Consider the following 19,294-nt stretch of genomic DNA (forward strand, 5'->3'; position numbering starts at 1 on the left):
AAGTAATTCTCAGCAGACTGTACTCTTTGGAGTTGAGAAGAATGGGAGGAAATCTTGCAGAAACATTGAAAGTTCTGAGGGGATTGTGGCTGCTGAGAGGGTGTTTCCTTTCATTGGAGGATCTAGAACTAAGGTGCCCCTCCCTCATCTAATCACCTCAGTCCTTTCATTCCTGCCCCTCTATCACCCAATCAGCTCAGTCCTCTCATTGAATCAGAGAAAGGGGTCCTCAATGGTGATAGAGATGAGGAATTTCTTCTCTCTAATTTTTGGATTTCTCTACTCTGGAGAGCTGAGGAGGCTGAGTCACAATACATTCAAAGCAAAGGTAAACAAATCTCTGGAATTTTAGTGGAATTTATGGATATGGGTGACAGGGAGAAAAGTGGAGGTTAGCCCAGAGATCAGATCAACCTTTAATATTGAATAGAGGAGGAGGCTTGAGGCAATTCCTGCTGATGTCTCTCATGATGCTGATCCCAGTGCTACAAACCGTACAATCCTTTCAACACATGCCTTCCGAACTCCAGCCCTTGCCCAAGCACTGACCCCTGAGTTTTCCTATTTAACTGCCGCATCATAACGGGTGGCTGAGGACCCCTCAACAAAAGACACAATGTGGATTGGAGCAGCCACTTCGTTTCAGTAAAATATTTGAAGCCATTTCATAAAAGCTACCATCAAAGCAACTGCAGCATTGAGTTACATAAGGAGCTTTCATGACGATGACCCAAAGATTGTTCGAAAAGGTAAGCACCATTAAGAAGGTGTGAGAGATGGAGACTCGGAGAAGCAAGGAAGGAAATTCCAATGTTTAGAGCCCAGAAAGGTGAAGGACAACCCCACCGATGGGTGACTGAACTTGTGTCTGCTCAGGAGGACAGGAGTGGAGGAGCTCGGAGGTTTCTGGGCATGGTCGACCTGGAGGACATTGCAGAGATAAATCGCAAAGCCAAGGAGTGATTTAAACAAGATGGAAATCTGAAAAATTGGGGTGTTGTCACACCAGGTGCCAATTAGCCAGTGAGCACAGAATCATGGAATTGTAGGGCCCAGGAACAGGTCCTTCGGCCTACCTCATCCATGTCGACAGTGAAGCCCATCTCCACTAATCTCATTTACTCGCATCAGGCCCCTGTCCATCTACATCTTTCCTATCCCAGTACCTGTCCAAATGCCTTTTAAACACTGTAATTGTACCTGCCCCCACCACCTCCTCTGGCAGCTCGTTCCAGATAACCATCGCCCTGTGTATGAAAAACTTACCCCTCAGATCTCCTTTAAATGCTTCCCCTCTCACTTTAAACCAGTTCGAGACAGGAGTCTAGAACTGCCCTGGGAAAAACACTCTGGCTACTCTCTTCTCTGTGCCCCTCCATATTTTATGAAGCTCTATGAGGTCATCCCTCAGCCTCCTATGTTCCTGTGAGAGCAAACCCAGCCTATCCAACCTCTCCTTATAACCACAGCCCTCCATTTCAGACAACATCCCGCTGAATCTCTTCTGCATTCTCCCTATTGCTGCCACATCATTCCTGTTGTGTGGTGACCAGAACTGGACACAATACTCCAACTGCGGTCCAACCAATGTCTTGTACAGCTGGAATGTGACATCCCAATTCTTATTCTCAATGTCTTGGCCTATGAAGGCAAGCACATCAAATCCCATTTTCATGTACCCCATTCACCTGTGTTGCCACTTGCAGTGAGCTATGAACTTGCACCAAAGCTCTCTCTCTACATCCATGTTCCTAAGGTCCCTGCCATTTACTCTACATGTCCCGTCAGAATTTGATTTCCCAAAGCATGTTACCTCATGTTTGTCTGGATTAATTTCCATCTGCCACCATTCTGCTGAGCTTTCCAGCTGATCTATGTCCCAGTGTATCCTTAGACAACCATTTTTGATATCTATGGCTCCACCAGTTTTCATGTCATCTTACTTATCAGATCAACTCCATTTTCACCCAAGTCATTTATACATTACAAGCAACAAAGGTTCCAGCATCAATCCCTGCAGTACACCACTTGTTACAGACTTCCAGTCAGTTAACACCCATCCACAACTACCCTCTGCCTCCTATCACCAAGCCAATGTTGGATCTAGTTGCCAACACACTGCAGATCCTGCTTGAATTAATATTCTGGACCATGCAAGATTTTGCATGCCGGACTTTGTACCATGCAAGACTTTGTCAAAACCCTTACTGAAGCTAATGTAAGCCACGTCTACCACCCTGCCTTCATCAATTTTCTTAGTTACCTCCTCAAAAAAACTCAACTCCACAAAACCAGGCTGACTCCTGACCATTCCCTGCCTTTCCAAGTGAACATAAATGCTGACCGTCAGAATCTTCTCCAACACTTCCCTACCACTGACGTAGGGCTCACCAGCCTGGAGCTTCCAGGGTTATCCCTATTGTCCTTATTGAACAAGGGGACAACATTAACTATCCTCCAGTCTTCTGGTACCTCACACATGGCTAATGCCAAAATTAATCTAAACAAATAACAGCACCAATAAGTAATAAGTCCCCAAGACCGATGGTTTCTGCACCAGAATTTAAAATAAAAGTGGAATCATTGCAGATATCCTTCCAGAGTCCTTTCTGTTTGGAAAACTGCACCTCACCCTCCTATTTATGAAGGATCAGAGAGGGAAGCCTGCGATTTGTAGACTGTTGTTGGGAAATTACTGAAGTCTACACCTGAAAATGTCACTTAAGCAGAGAGAGTCAACACGTGATAGTAAGAGGTCAACTGGTAATTGGTTTATTATTGTCACATGTACCGAGGTACAATGAAAGACTTTGTTTTACATGCCATGCATTCAGATCATTTCATCATATCATTACATCAAGGTAGTGCAAGGGAAAATCAATAACAGAATATAGTGTTACACTTACAGAGAAAGTGCACTGCAGGCAGACAATAGGTGCAAGGCCATGACGAGGTGGGTTATGAGGTCAAGAATCCATCTTATCGTACTAGTATAGTCATACCTGACAAATTTGATTGAATACTTTGAAGAGGTATCTAAAGTAGTGGGTGTGAGAATACCTGTGGATATTATTTAGATGAACTTCCAGAAGGCATTTAATAAAAATCTATCAGCAGAGAGTTAGCTAAAGTGGAAACTCATGGAGCTGAAGACAGATCGTTGGCACTGTTTGAAGCTGGCTAATCTCCAGGAGAACAGGGATAAAGGGTGGGTTGTCAAACTGGCAAAATGGAATATTCCTGCTCCGCGGCCACAACCATTCACAAGGTTGATAATTGATGATGACGGAGGAGGAGGGACGTATCCAAGCCTGCCAATGACACAGAGGTAGATAACATTGTCAGCAGTGTTGACAGAAGCATTAAATACTAGTAAATTGAGAGAACTGGCAAAAATTAGAACTAGTTTATTATTGTCACATATACTGAGATGCAATGAAAAGCTTTTGTTTGGGTTGCATCCATACACAAGTACTTTGAGATAGTAAAAAGGAAGACAGAATTCAGATGTAGGGTTGCAGTTACAGAGATGGTGCATTGCAGGTAAACAAATAAGGTGCAAGGGCCAAGACAAGGTAGACTGGGAGGTCAAGAGTTCATTTTTTGAATACAGTGGGATAGAAACTGGCCTTGAGTCTGGTGGTACATGGTCTCAGACTTTTCTATCTTCTGCCTGATGGGAGGGGGGAGAAGAGAGACTGTCCAGGGTGGGAGGGGTCCTTGATTATGTTGGCTGCTTTCCTAAGGCAGCGGGAAGTGTAGACAGAGTCAATGGAGGGGAGGCTAGTTTGTGTGATGGACTTTGCTGAGTTCAGAACCCTCTGCAATTCCATGCAATCTTGGGCAGAGCAGTTGCCATACTAGTATAGTGTGACGTGTCTGGATTGGATGCTTTCTATAGTGCATCTGTAAAAATTGGTGAGGGTCATCGAGACATGTCAAATTTCCTTAGCCTTCTGAGAAGGTAGAGGTGCTGGTGCACTTTCTTGGTCATAGCACCCACATGGCTGGACCAGGACAAGGTGGTATTTACACCGAGGAACTTGAAGCTCTCAACCATCTCCACCTCAGCACCATCGATGCAGATTGGAGTGTGTACTCCACCCGCTTCCTGAAATCAATGACCTGCTCCTTTTTGCTGATATTGAGGGAAAGCAATGGATTAAAATGTAGGTAACTGTGAGCCTCTCCATATTAGACCAAGCAAAGATAGAATATTGCAGCTCCTAGAGATGGTGTAAAGTTATATAGTGGAGATTTAGACACCCTTACCTACATTAAAATGTCATGGACAAGTACAGAAAATTGTCAAAATCTGAATGGGACATCAGCCTTTACATCTGGGGTGTGGAGTAACAGAGGTAGAAGATATTCGAGGTTACAGGAATCCTTGGTAAAACCACACCGGGAATATGGTGAGCAGTTCCAGGCCACACATCTCAGGAAGGAGTGCAACAGTGATTTACCAGGATTACATGTAGACTCCAACTGTTAATCTACAGGAGACACGAGAGACCGCGGATGCTGGAACCTGGAGCAACAAACAATCTGCTGGAGGAACTCAGCGGGTCGAGCAGCATCTGTGGGAGGAAAGGAATTGTCGATGTTTCGGGTTGCGTCCCTGATCCAGGGTTTCAACCAGAAACGTCGACGGTTCCTTTCCTCCCACAGATGCTGCTCGACCCACTGAGTTCCTCCAGCAGATTGTTTGTCGTTAAATTACAGGGAGCGTTTGCACAATCCAGAATCACATTCCCTAAAAAAGGAGAAGGATTAAGGGGTGATCTGACTGAGGTGTCTGCTGTTAATTAAAAGATGAATGGTGAGAAACTACTACTGCTGGTTGTGCAATGTGGATCAGGGAGCAGGCCTTTTTGGAGTGAAGTTGGGAAACACATTTACAGGCAAGGGGTGCTAGAAATGTAAAAGTCCCTGCTGCAAATGGCAACTAATGTTGATGACTGATTATCTTAATCTGAGAATGAGATTTCTGATGGTCAATTCTGAGGAGTACAAGGAAGAGGAGGATAAATGAAGGTAAGTGACAGGTGAGCCACAGTATGATTGGGCAGAAGAGTAGGCGCAGAGGGTTGAATAGCCCACTGCTGATCCCACGCTGCTATGGGCACGATTCTCTGAACATTATCTTGTTCTCTGTGGAAATGTTTATCAATGAAGAGGTTAATATTTTGTTTTCTCTTTCTGTCTAGGGTATTAAAGGTGCACCTGGTATCTCCGGAGAACAAGGCATCCCTGGCCCACCAGTAAAGTATTTTTGTGGGATCTCCAACATTTTGGCTGTTAAAAGATTAGTAGGGAGCAAGGTCCCAGGAGTATCTATTTAAATGAGGTTTGCCATGGAAAATAGACCTTAGGCCAGTCTATTAGATGGGGTTAACCAAGGGGAATAGGTACTTGGTTCTCCATTAATTTGGGCTACCAAGGCAGGGTATGTGAATGGCTGGTGAACAATGCATGGGTTAGATCAGTAGAGTAAGCCTCTGGTTTGTATATGACGGTGGTTGAAAGTGCAGGGAATAAACCAGGCATGTGTATGTTAAGTTATGTTGTGTTAAAGGCCTGACCCTAAGGAGCAAAGTTCAAAAACTTGAAAAGCTTTCACTCTGCCTTAGAGAATGTGAAGCAAACTCCCAGCAGAAGCAGATATTGCTTTATCGGCTTATTACTTGAATGATGCTGGATTGTATCTGGTCAGGGTAATGTTGAAAATAATGCAATATATGAAAGTAAAGTAAGGGATGTGATGGCTTTACTAATTGCCTTATCTGAAATTATGGGGCAATATTGGGAGAACTCTGTCCAGCTGAGAGTTGAAACCCATGGACGGTCCCCAAACGTTCTTCCTTTTAAGGTCATTAATCTTGGAGGGCACCCAATATTTGTCATGGGACTGAAAGGCTCCTTCTGTTTTTGTCAGCATCCATGGTTACAGATAGATCAGCCTGGTGCTGGTCTAACCTCCAAGGTCAGATTGGGAGCTGGGGAGTGGGTTAGTGGGTGACACATGGGCTTTGAAAATGACCCTGACCTCAGGTTTTTTGGGCAGAATCTGGAGCCAATGGCCAGGAGTATTGTTTTGTGCACTTTCACTGGTGGAGCAGGCTCATAAGAATTTCAGAGTTTAGGAAGCAAGGATCTATATAACAGAAGGTTAGGAGCACAGACCATGATGTTGGAGTCAAGTTTGTTTTTCTTAAGAATTTATTCATTTACACCTTCTTTCTAAACCTACAGGGACCTCAGGGCCTTCGAGGATACCCTGGTATGATGGGAGCAAAAGGTGAAAGAGTAAGGAACTTTTGAAGTATATCTCTTGATTATTTTGTTTGAAATGTGAGATGTGAATGGAGGATTCTTTCTCAGTCGAGCTTGTTCTGTAGAGAGAACACACCTCAAGCAACTGTTGGATGTCACCATCTCTCAATAAGCTGTGCAGAGTGTTTTAACACTTTGGTTGGTTTACCTTTCATATCTTAGATTTAGCATCACCGCTCTGTGGCCGGACACTTTTTGACTAAGAATTTTGGATTAAGTGTTGGATAAGATTTCTGATCGAATAGCAAGCATGAAGTAGATTTTCAGCAAAGGAATGGTCATGCACAAGATAAACATGGGCAGGTTCTTGGAACCATTGTGGGGCAAATGTAACAGGCCTTGTTAAATCTGAAAGACGCATGCAGTGGCTCACTCATGGTTTCTCCTTCTCCGTAGGGTGTTCGTGGATACAAGGGCATGGTTGGTCCCCCTGGTCCTAGCGGTCCTCGGGTGAGTAAATGTGAACCTGTTTCTCTGTTTCCTACCTTCCCTTCCAATGAATTATTCTTGGTTCTCAATTGTTGGGGGACGATGAGAAAGTTCTGCTTTGACAGCTGTCACTCTGGAACTGAAACTCTCCCTCGGTCGGAAATGTTCACCAGGTTTGATTCCTCAACGTTTACAAAAGTCTTGCTTTGCTTTGTCTAATACTTAAATGCAATTTGGGGCTTACGAAAGCACATGTGGCTAAAACTGGCCACTAACAGGACTTTAGTGGTACATAGAAGATCAACAAACTGAATGTTAACAAGTTGAAGACACAGGGCCAGCCAGGATTGGAGAGACAAAAAGCTGCAATGTAGTGTGGAGCCCTTCCAACAGAGTACCTTTAGGAGTGCCATTTTAGTTTAAGATCTGAACCCAAAAGAGGTGGAATTAACCTCTGGTGGAAGAGGTGGAAGTGACCCAAGAACAGTTACAGTTGCACTTGGTGTTCCTTGACATAAGGACTTAAGGAAAAGAGTAGGATAGGCCATTCTGCTCCTCGAGTCTGCTCCTCCATTCAGGAAGGTCATGTTGGAACTGATCTTGGGCTCATCTGAACTTTTTTTCCTGGTCTTCATAACCTTTGCTTCCCTTTAGACGTAAGGGAAGTAAGGCTATGAAGACCTTTATAACCTTTATAAAGGTTAATTCTGAAGATTCACAAGGCTTTGAGAGAAAAAAAATTCCTTCACATATAATATAAAAACAGAAAATACAGGAAACACCCAACAGGTCAGGCAGCATCTTTGGGAAGAGAAACAGTTAATGTTTCAGGTTGAAGATCCTTTGTCAGAATAAAATCTCCATTTTATTATGAAACGGTGGTCCTCATTTTCTGATTATCCCGTGAGGGGAAACCTTTTTCTCAGCATTTATTGAGAAAAGCTCTCTCTGTCTTATAGGATTTAATTAAATCCCCTACTTTTCTTCTAAACTCCAATAAGTAGAACCAACCTGCTTAACCTTTCTTTTATAAGACAGCCTCTTCACATCAATTTACTACACTTTTCTGAACTGCAAAATATACCCCACCTTAAATAAGGAGACATAAACTGTGTACAGTTCTCCAGATGTGTTCTCCCCAACACCCTGTACAGTTGTGGCAAGACTTCCCTACTTTTATACTCCATCCCCTTTGCAATAAAGTTGTCTTCCAAATTACTTGCTGTACCTGCAGGCTAACTTTCTGTGTTTTGTATGTGAGGACAAACAAGTCCTGTCCAGCCACGTTCAATCGCCTTTCTACATTTAAGCTATATTTTTCCTTTTCTCTTCCACCTACCAATGTGGATAGGCTGAATCTTCCCCACATTAACCTCCATTCACTTACCTGTCTGGCTTCCCTTCCAGGATCTTTGCATTCTCCTCACAACTAGCTTTGCCACATCTTTGTATCATCAGTAAATTTGTCCACAGTACACCCAGGACCTTCATCTAAACTGCTCAGGTTTGAGTTTGGTTGGATTGTACTGTGTTGACCCAGCTCAGCATTATACCAAGGCCAGGATGATTTGATTAGTTTTAACCATGTGTGTCCTCTGTTCTTGATCACTAAAACTGCATGTGCAACACACCAGGTCTTTCTTTCTATTGGTCTGCAAATGCCTCCAGGTCAGGTCAGGAATGCAGATGTGTGTGGGTGTGGGGCGGGTTCAGATTGGTCATGATCAGGTTGGGTTTAGGTCTGCTTATGATTTTATAGTCCCGCAGAGCTCTCTTGAATATACTCTACAACCTCATCCTCAAGGCTACCTCTGCCAGTTTGATTTGTCCCATCAATATAAAGAATAAAGTCCACCCAACAGTTAGTTTAAAGCCCTTTCTCCAACCCTAGTTCTTTGATTTAGTTGAAGAATGGTTGCAACTCAATCCAAGTGAATGGAACAGCTCTCTCTTCCCCCAGTATTGGTGCCAGTGCCCCACAGATTGAAACCCACTTCCCACACCAAGCTCTCAGCCACACATTCAGCTCGCGGATCTTGTAGAACATATGTTAATTTGCACATGGCTCGGATAGTAATCCAGAGATTGAGCTTTGTGGTTCTGCTTTTTAACTTAGACCCTAGATCTTCATACTTCCCCAGCAGAACCTCTTCCTTATCCCAACCTATGTCGTCGGTACCTCCATGGACCAACACATCAGGATCATTCCCTTCCCACTGTAAATTTCCCTCAGCAATTCCTTAGCCCGGCACTGGGTGGATAAAACACCCTTCAGGACTTGTGCTCATGGCTGCAGAGAATATTCCCCTGACTGTATGTTCCACTGTCACTTTTAACTTCTCCAGCTCATGCCCTTCTGGTGTGGTCAGTTTGCTCACTCTCCCTGCATTCTCTGCTGTCCTCCTCGCAGGCTGTAAGGACCTGGTACCTGTTGGACAAGTGCATGGATTGAGGTTCCCTCAGTATTATCTTCTGGATGCCCACACCTGCCGCACTCATAGTCACAGCTTAGTCACGTAGTCACATGTCCCAGTCCACCAACCAGATCAACAGCTCCTAACACAGAGTGTGACGGCCACCTGGGACGAAGTGTGATAGGTAATGTTCTCCCATCCTGATGCACCCCTTCAAGGCCCAAAGCTGTGACTGTGCCACATCTTCTTGACCCAGTTAAAAATTAATTGCTCTTGTATCAGAAAAGCCATTGGCTGCGAGATTTGATTGTGTCGCACAGTTGTTGTTAGCTGTACTCAACTGAAGGTATACTTTCTGCAGAGTGAAACACCACATCACACAAGCACTCTCATACAAGATAAGATTTCTTTATTAGTCACACATACATCGAAACACACAGTGAAATGCACCTTTCGCGTAGAGTGTTCTGTGGGCAGCCCGCAAGTGTCGCCACGCTTCCGGCGCCAACATAGCATGCCCCCAACTTCCTAACCCGTACGTCTTTGGAATGTGGGAGGAAACCAGAGCACCCGGAGGAAACCCACGCAGACACGGGGAGAATGTACAAACTCCTTACAGACAGCGGCCGGAATTGAACCCGGGTCGCTAGCGCTGTAATAGTGTTACGCTAACCGCTACACTACCGTGCCTGCCCTACCGAGAACACTGAGTAATGTATTGCTGTGTGACAGAAGAAGCTACATGTCTTTGTTGTCTCATTAGGGTCTTTAATATACATTGATAATGGACAATAGTTCCATAGCTGCTATTGCAAATCCCTCATTATAACAGTCTAGTGGGAAGATTGTAAGAAGAATCCGTGGGAATATTCAAAACAGTAAAACCCACTCTCTTTCTCATGTCGTACCCCCAACCCCAGTCACCTACTATCTCCACATTTTTAACTCTACCACACACCCCTCACCCTATTACCTCCACCCCACCCACCTACTCCTCAGATCCCCGACCCCATCCACCCACCCTCTCTCTTTGTCCCCATCCAACCCTTCCATCACCCCGCCACATTCCTCTCAGTCCCACCCACTTAGGTTTCTACCAACCTCATTCATGTACTTTCCTGCTGTTTCCTGAATCTCTGTCTTGTGGTCCCATTACACATCTCCCTTTCCAGATTCTCTGCAGTCATTGATTCTGCGACATGGTTGGTTTTGTAGCAGCAATTTTCCTGTTGATTATCTCCCCTTGCTTGTAATTTACTGAAGTAATTTCCCTCGATATTTGAAGCTTTCATGACTTGGAAGAATAAACAACCCTGCCCTCTTCCTACAATGTTGAACCACCCTCTTTGACACCTGGAACGCCAGCTTCACCCTGCAGTTGGCTGTGATCAGGCAGCTCCTGTGTAATCGGGCTGATGATGCTGGCGAACCTCCGTCATTGTCAACAGAACATCAAAAGCTTCTGATCTTTAGGAATGTTCTGCTGAGATGTTGGTGAACGGTCCTGGTAAGGCAGTTGATCAGAGTTACCGCTAATCATCCATGAGGTTTTTCTTCCCACCCTTGAATTATTGTTATGTTTAAACCTTGACTTTGAAAATTTGACTAATTGTATTTCTTACTCTCGTTCTTCAGGGTGAACAGGGGCCTGAGGGGCCACTTGGTGACTTTGGTGACAAAGGAGAGCGGGTGAGATATTTCAAGATTGTACCCCTTAATCTCATCACAAAGATGTTACTGAGGGACGGATAAGTTTGAGTAATACAGCAGTGATCACAACCACAGGACATCCCAGTGATAATTTAGTATTAATATGGAGGGTTCTCGATGGAGTGATCAGTGCATACAGGCCTGTCAGTGGGAGAAGTGTTAGTGTGTAAAAGGTGGTCAATGGGGAGAAGGATATGTTTGGGCTATACAGCAGCAATCGCAACCTCAGGAAATCCCAACAAAGTTTTAGTGCACAGAGTTCTCTATAGGGTGAAGTATTAGTATGTGGAGGGCTGTCCGCGGGCGAAGTATTAGTGTGTGGAGGGCTGTCTGTGGTTGAAGTATTAGTGTGCGGAGGGCTGTCCAGGGGTGAAGTATTAGTGTGCGGAGGGCTGTCCGCGGGTGAAGTATTAGTGTGCGGAGGGCTGTCCGCGGGTGAAGTATTAGTGAGCGGAAGGCTGTCCGCGGGTGAAGTATTAGTGTGCGGAAGGCTGTCCGTGGGTGAAGTATTAGTGTGCGGAAGGCTGTCCGTGGGTGAAGTATTAGTGTGCGGAAGGCTGTCCGCGGGTGAAGTATTAGTGAGCGGAGGGCTGTCTGTGGGTGAAGTATTAGCTTGTGCAGGCCTGGCGTTGGGATGAAGTATTTGGGTGAAAAGTGCTGACAATGAGGTGAAGCAAGGCTGACAATGGGATGCAGCAGCAGTGTGTACAGGGTTCTCAATCTGGTGAAATATCAGTGGGTTCAGTTGTTTCAGTGGGTGAAGTGTTCCTGAAACAGGAATGGGATGAAGTAATGTTGTGTATAAGAGTGTCAATGGGGATGAACTGAGAACTGGGCTATAATGGAGTAAAAGTATGTAGAGAATTGTCAATGTAATAAAGCAGTTTTGTCTACAGGGATGTCATTAGGTTGATGTAACAGTGTGTAGAGGACTGCAAGATGAGGTGAAAGATTGGTGTGCATGGGGCTGTCTCTGGTGTGCTGTTGGTACATACAGGTCTATTAACAACATGAATACTGAGGCGAGCACTTTTATTTGTGTGTAATATTTGTGTGCACGCTCCTGAGGTGAAGTATTAGTGTGCATTTTGCTGTCAGTGAGAAGAAATATTCGACCTCTACAGGGCTTCTATTGAGATGAGATATTACTGGATTCAGGGCTGCCGATGTTGTGAAGTATTGCTGTGTTTAATAGTATTCGGACCAGAAAGTATTATTATATCCAGTGTTTTCAGGGAAATGATGTATTTGTGTGCCACATTTTATCTAGACTGAGTTTAGCGTGTTTAGAAGAATGAGAAATGATCTAATTGAAATATACAGTCGTTGGAATCCTCTCCCCAAGAGGGCTGTGGAAACTTGGTCACTGAGTATATTCAAGACAGATCAATAGGTTTTTTAGATATGAAGGGAATGAAGTGATATGGGGTTGTGCAGGACGGTGGAGCCAAGGTTAAAGATCAACCCTGATCTGATTGAACGGCGGAGCAGGGACCAAATGGCTCCTCCTGCTGTGTCTTATGTTCTCAGTATGAGCATGTGCAGGGCTTTGAGGGTCAGGAGGGAGTTTTCAGCGGGAATGGGTATAACTGGGTCCCCTGCAGATATGATCATGTTGGTGATAGTCAGGAAGGTAATTAGAAGTGGACACTTTGCAGGATTGTTCTAACGTGGTTGTTTGCAGTGTAGTTTGTTCTGTACCAGGTAACATTGTGTCAAGTGTTCTGATTTCTGATTACTCACCCTTTTGAGCACCCATCACTTACCGGCTGTCTGTTCTGTCACTTCACAGGGAGAACAAGGGCAACAGGGGCGCCAAGGTTCCTCAGGGCCCAAGGGAAAAAGTGTAAGTCATTTTAATTAATAACAATTCATTCAGAAATCACCTTGATTAGTGTTCCTGGTTAATCATTTTTTTACACACAGTCCCAGCTAAGTTGGTCCTAAGTCATTGAGCCCAAGGTGCTGCCAGATTTTTGTCTGGAGTCTTTCTGCAGGACTGAGGTGTCGCTTGGGCTCAGAACGGCGCAGTGGTGTCCGGGTTCCTATCACCAGTGTCGGACGGTGCCGGTGTACAGATGGTGGAGCAGGTCTGGGATTGGGTTTAGTGGAAAGTCACAACTTCACAGCTTTGTAAGAGGGAAGGTTCCAGAATTTCATTATCCTTCATGTGAAGACATGCTACCTGACATCCTTCCCTGATGCCACAGGAACATTTTTAATGTTCTTCCCTCTTGTTCTGGACTCCCTATTGGGGCGATAGATTATTTCCTTTCAACCCTAATAGTTCCTTATAATCATTCCCAAATTCTATACTTTGTTCCTTCACTGGTGCTAAGTCAAAATCTTGGAACTCTCTCCCTAACAACCACACCTCAAGGACCGCAGTGGTTCAAGTAGGCAGCTCACCACCACCTTCTCAAGGGTAACTAGGGACAGGCAATTAAATGCTGGCTCAGCCTGTGAAACCCTTGAATGAAAATTAAAGAAACTTAAGGGAATACAAGCCTCCGAATGCAGCCAATCCTGAGAATTTAACTCCTTCAGTCCTGCCTTTGTTCTGGTGCACCTGCACAGTCCCTCCGAGGACGATATAGCACTCTGATATCCAGAACTCACTGCAGTGCTTTAACAGGGTTTATCCAAGGCTCTGCTTGACCATAACAACACTTCCTCAATGCAAGTGGGGGACTGGAGCCTATCTCTATAAAACCTGCACTAATACATTCGGTGTCTGCTGATTCCCACTGCTGACCATGCACTGTTTGTTTTATTACAGGGATTGCCGGGCATTGACGGCAAGGATGGCACCCCTGGGGTTCCTGGTATGAAGGTATTTAACAGTGAAGAGGTTGGACTTGGGCTGGGGAGAATTCATGTTTGAGATTCTGTGATCCAGAGTGGGTCAGTACCAAAACTGTGAATGTCGGGGGACAGGTTAAACCAGCAGTCCACTAATGTTGTATGCAAACAAATAAGCTCTCTCCTCATCAGTCTAAATTGAAAAGCCCCGAATCGAAAACTGCTATGAACCACATTTTCACAGTTGGAAGACATCAATTAGATCCTCACTTGCTTCCCCTTTCACGTCATACGAAAAGAGGTAAAGGCAATATTTGGTATTAGCTGCACTGACCAGCCAGACCCTTCTCGATGTCCAGCCTACGTAAACAAACCGAGCTAAGTGTCAGCACAGATAAGTGACCAGTACTTGGTGAATAAAATGAAAGCATTTATAGTGAATGTACAGCACTTATGTGAGACTCAGAATGTGGTAAAGAATTATACAGGCACTGGCGAACATTTGAAGTGTAGACACCGTTAGAAAGCATGGTAACAAGTTTGACAAATGACGATGAATTGCTTTCAGTGAGATATGCTGAGGCATAACTATTGGTCAGGGCAGGAGGGAGAACTTCCTTGCCCGATGTAGAAAGGCATCACGGGAATGTAATTGCCATCTGAGAGAGGCAGACGAGGCCTGGGTAACTTCTCAGTTCCAAACATTAAGATGTAAGCAGATATTATATGGGCTGAAGTGGTGTCACTCCCATCTGCTGCTGTAAACAAAGGCAAAATAGGAACACACACAGTGTTGCACGCTACTGAAGATCCATGGGGAAAACAAGCGCAGTCACACACTGTTACATATCAATGAAAAATCCACTTAGTGCCACACACCACTGTGTGTCCATGGAAAACAGGCAGAATCCCACACCGGTCTGGGTCAGTGGGAAGTTCACAGCGCTACACACAGCTGTGGATCTGTGGGACACAGCAAAATCCCACAGACTCTTCCGGATTACTGTAAAACCCGAAGGTGTCGCATAATGCGTTAGGTTAGTGAGAAACTTCACAGTGTCACACACTGTTGTGGATCTGTGGGAAACTCCTGAATATTACACAATAAGGTGGATCAAAAGGAAACCACAGATTGCCAAACACCCATCTATCCACATTAATGCACCACCTCCTGCGTCTGTGGAAACCAAGAAGAGATGCACACATTTTTGAGAAATGGGAATCTAAGAGTCTTGCAGGGTTGTGGATCAGAGGAGATTTACCAGGATGTTGCCTGGACTGGAGGGCATGTCTTATGAGGATAGGTTGAGTGAGCTCGGGCTTCTCTCTTTGGAGAGAAGGAGGATGAGAGGTGACTTGATAGAGATGTACAAGGTGATAAGAGGCATAGATCGAGTGGACAGTCAGAGACTTTTTCCCAGGGCAACAATGGCTAACAGGAGGGGACATAATTTTAAGGTGATTGGAGGAAGGTATAAGGGGGATGTCAAGGGTAAGTTTTTTTACACAGCGACTGGTGGGTACGTGGAACGCACTGCCGGCAGAGGCTGTGGGGGCAGATACATTAGGGACATTTAAGAGACTCTTAGATAGACACATGAATGATAAAGAAATGGGGAGCTATGTGGGAGGGAAGGGTTAGATAGATCTTAGAGCAGGATAAAATGTCGGCACAACATTGTGGGCCGAAGGGCCTGTACTGTGCTGTAGTGTTCTATGTTCTGTGTTCTAACACGACCATGCAGTGTGACAATTCTCAGGGAACAATGTGAATCCATTGCTGTAGATCCTTGGGAAACTTTACAACAACGCATACTGTTGAGGACCACACTTCCCAGTGTCACCCACTGCTGTCAAATGAATGGGAAAATTCACGGTGCTACACACTGCCCTGGATCCAAGGATCATTTCCGAATGTCACACAATAAGTAGATCAGAAGGAAACGTCTGGTCATCAAACCCTAATGTGGATTGCCAATGGGAAACCACAACCCATGGGAGAAACGACAGAGTCACAGACATTTTGGGTCAAAGGGAACCTTAGAGACTGGCACAGTTGTAGATCAACATAAAATCTCACACTGTGAGAAATCCTCATGGATCATTGTGAAAGCACATGATGATTCACACTGTTGTAGGTCGACTGGAAACCACATTGTGTGACAGACAGTGGTCAATCAATGGGAAATCTCACCTTGTCTCATACATCTGCTGATGTCTGAGAACCCTCGCAGCCGTGCCTTGTGATTCAGTAGCAGACCTCCCAGAGTCCCCAAGTTGTGGATCAGCTTGAAAGCTGGCATTGTCACTCACCGCTGCTGGTCTATTGGAAACCCCCCACAACACACTGTTGTGTTTCGGTAGGAATCCTCACAGTATCACACTGTTGTAGATTCCTAGCTATCAGATATCTTAAAAACGTTAGGAACAGGATGAAGTTCTCACTGAATATCATAGGGGAGCCAGTGGGTGCCATGTTGGTGGTTCCGTCTGGCTCAATGGGGGTTGAGGAGAGGGCCAATATCAGGTGTGTGCTGACACCATCTGTAGCCGGATAGCCTGTAAATCGGAAGAGGGCAGAAGGGTGTGAGGATGACTTGCCACAAGCCTCCCTTCACCTTCAAGGATCTTGAGCTGGTGCTGGCCAGTGGCTACTCCTGTAACTTCCAGTGATGTCTACCACAGGCCACTGGGCCACGGATATTCCCTGACCCCTCCCAACAGTCTGCTATTGCTGATGCTTCCTTCTCCTGCAAGGAATAGTGAAGTGTGCTAGTCACTGCGTCCAATGCGTCCAAAAGATGCGCCTGCTGTAGTGGAGTAACTGGTAGCTTTTAGACACTGAGGAACGTCAGAAGTAGGGTTGGAGTGCGGGTGGCAGATTGGTAAAGGTGATGGGGAAAATGAAGGTTTGGTAAGGGTGCTGATTGTTAGAGATTGCTATTGGCTGATTGCCTGGGATCAGTGTGTGAGACTTGTGGTTCACTGACAAGAGGTGGGATGCGATGGTGTTTTCACTGACTTTAACATGGGTGTGAGGTTATTAACCTTTTTGTACCATGTTGCTGGATCTCCAGGACTTCTTAGGCTCCTGTGGGCAGAGGATTCCTCATCCATCATCGAATCCCGAGCTGCATCTGAAGAGCAGGGTCTCAGCAGCTCTCTCACCAGCTTGCTCCAGCTTTCCAAGGTCTGAGCTCCACCACTGGTTGGAGGCAAAGGTTACCTCCACCATCCTTGCAGGGTTCAGTCAGTGCAGATTGGCTTGAAATGCTGCTGGACCCTCAGAAGTGTGGAGTCCAGGGAGGTACACTGAGGCAGGAAGCAGGGTGGATTGTGATGACTGATGGCTGAATTCACAATAGCAAGGTGGGAGCACACATTTTCTGTCCATCCTGCACCAGGTCTGACGGGTGCATGTTAATCATGCACTGCCACTCCAGTGCACATTTTCCACACCATCCAATTCATCCTCCAAGATTTTTGACCCAGGAAGGTAAACATTCAGATAAATTCAGGCTGTGTCATTGAACAGACCTGTGTTAATCGTGTTTTAGTGGTAGCTCTCTGCGGCAGAAGGTTGTCAGGTGGTTTTCCTCCAGAGAGTGAAGCAGGTAATCGAGGCTGACCTCTCCTTCATGTTACTGAGGGGAGAGCCCCACTCTCATAATGTTTCTCTAATGAGACGCTGATCTAAGGCTTCATCTACTCTCTCCGGAGGACATAGAAATCCCCTGGCACCATTTTGAGGAAAGGCAGAAAAAATTCTCCCTGATAACCTGGGCAATATTTACCCCTCGATCAATCCCGATAATAAACTGATCTGGTCATTGCTGTGTTACTGGAAATGGGAGCTGTTGTGGCAGAGTTGCAGCTGTGTTTCCCAACATTAGCTGCACTTCAGAAGACTGTTTTGTGGGCTGTAATGCACTTTAGGACTCTGTGAGGTTGTGATAGGCAGCAAAAATATACAAGTTCTTTCTTTTTATGATCAAAGACCATTATCACCTTCAACGATTTAGTAACCTGAGTTTGTTCTCCCTTTGTTGGCAAGGCATTGAGTCAGTGGGATTATTAAAAATGCACTCCCTTCAGTAAGAATATTGATAATGAGGGAAATACTTTGTGGGCAGGTGGGAATATTACTATTACATTGTTTATTTAGATTAAACTCTTTTGGTTTGAGGTCAGTTAGATCAATGAACCTGCCCTGAAGTTGAGAAAGGATCAAGGAAAAAACATCATCTGTAGTAAAGTGAGGAATATTTGGTAAATGCCCATCAGCCCATGGAGTCAGATGTGAGGAGTGTAGGACCTGGGGTTACCTAATATTGAATTCGTAATAAGTTAGATGACAGGACCTTTAACTGAGGTTATTGAGGTTATGTGCCACACCTTCTACAAGTACTGTCAGTGCCCTCACTACTATTACAAATCATTTGAAGTGCTTTATGATCACAAATCACTGTTCTACTCTCATCTCACTGAAGCCACTGTCAACCTGCTGATCCCCAATTCTCTGGCAGTTGCTGCGTGTGAATGTTCCTCAAAGAGGCAGTCTGGGTCAAATATGCGGCCCGGTCCCGTGCTAGTTTGATTACAAGATGTCACCATGTCCCTGTAATCAGTCACGGAAGCCTGGGCTGTTGGTTCCTGTGAAAGGTTTTGTTTTCGATAAGTCCATGAGGCCCCAGTTTAACAATTTCGACTGTCCTTCACTGTTGGGAGCTGCTGTAACACAAATCCCACATAATTCAAAGTTCATGTGGGTTGAATTTCCCCAGCTGTAACTTGCGTTTCCCCTCTGTGTGTTATTTCTCTATTTAGCCTTTTATATCCAGCAGGATAATTCTGTAAAAGCGGTTGGGAAAGTATAGGCATCTGTTTCTGATACATTCAGTGAGGCAAAGGGGCTTTTCCAACCCTTAGCTTTACCTTAAACTTCTACTCACTGGCCACTGGTTTAGAGGGGGCGACGAATGAAAGAAGCGCTCCATTAGTTCCCCTGAATGCACACAGCACAATATGACGCTTAATAATTTACATCTTTGGAATGTCAAATATAACAGTCTGAAGATAATGTTGTCTCAGGATGAATGGGAATAATGGGGATATGAGTTCTCCCTCAACCCATTTGTAAGGTATAGATCCAGACCGTCAGAGCTTCTGCATGGCTGCAACTCAGGAGCGTTTGGTGAAGACGCAACTGATATTTTCTCTCTCCCCCTTTTCCCCGCAGGGAGCAACGGGCCGAGCTGGAATTCCAGGACCTGCCGGTCCCCAGGGAGGAGCTGTGAGTATCCGTGCCTATTTATTAATCAGTTCAAAACGGGGCTAGCACAGACCAGACTCACAAGACGCAGCCAGTGGGAAACCCGGTCTCAGGCGCTGCCTCATTTTCCCAAAGGTGCTTGATATCGTGATTAGTCTTGGAAGATTCAGGAAAACTTCGGGAAATATGCATCTGGTCGTTGGGTGGTTGAAGTAAATGTGTGGAATATTTAGGAAATGGCCTTGAGGACAGGAGAACAGTACTCTCAGGAGGAAAGAGAAGAGATGTGCATGAGGCCATACTGTTTATTGCAAGAATAATTGGTATCAAC

General features: G+C 45.1%; 1 protein-coding gene across 2 annotated transcripts in view; it reads left to right on the forward strand.

Annotated features, from left to right (window-relative positions):
* Nucleotides 1-19,294, forward strand: part of col9a2 (procollagen, type IX, alpha 2) — a 90,507-nt gene that overhangs the window by 34,065 nt on the left and 37,148 nt on the right. For both annotated transcript variants that reach the window (XM_052036278.1, XM_052036279.1), the window contains exons 13-19: nt 5,211-5,264; nt 6,256-6,309; nt 6,733-6,786; nt 10,815-10,868; nt 12,682-12,735; nt 13,669-13,722; nt 18,931-18,984. In XM_052036278.1, coding sequence (XP_051892238.1) covers nt 5,211-5,264; nt 6,256-6,309; nt 6,733-6,786; nt 10,815-10,868; nt 12,682-12,735; nt 13,669-13,722; nt 18,931-18,984 — 378 coding nt within the window. The remainder of the gene's footprint in view (nt 1-5,210; nt 5,265-6,255; nt 6,310-6,732; nt 6,787-10,814; nt 10,869-12,681; nt 12,736-13,668; nt 13,723-18,930; nt 18,985-19,294) is intronic.

This window comes from Pristis pectinata, chromosome 22 (genome assembly GCF_009764475.1).
Source record: "Pristis pectinata isolate sPriPec2 chromosome 22, sPriPec2.1.pri, whole genome shotgun sequence".
Classification (NCBI taxonomy): domain Eukaryota; kingdom Metazoa; phylum Chordata; class Chondrichthyes; order Rhinopristiformes; family Pristidae; genus Pristis; species Pristis pectinata.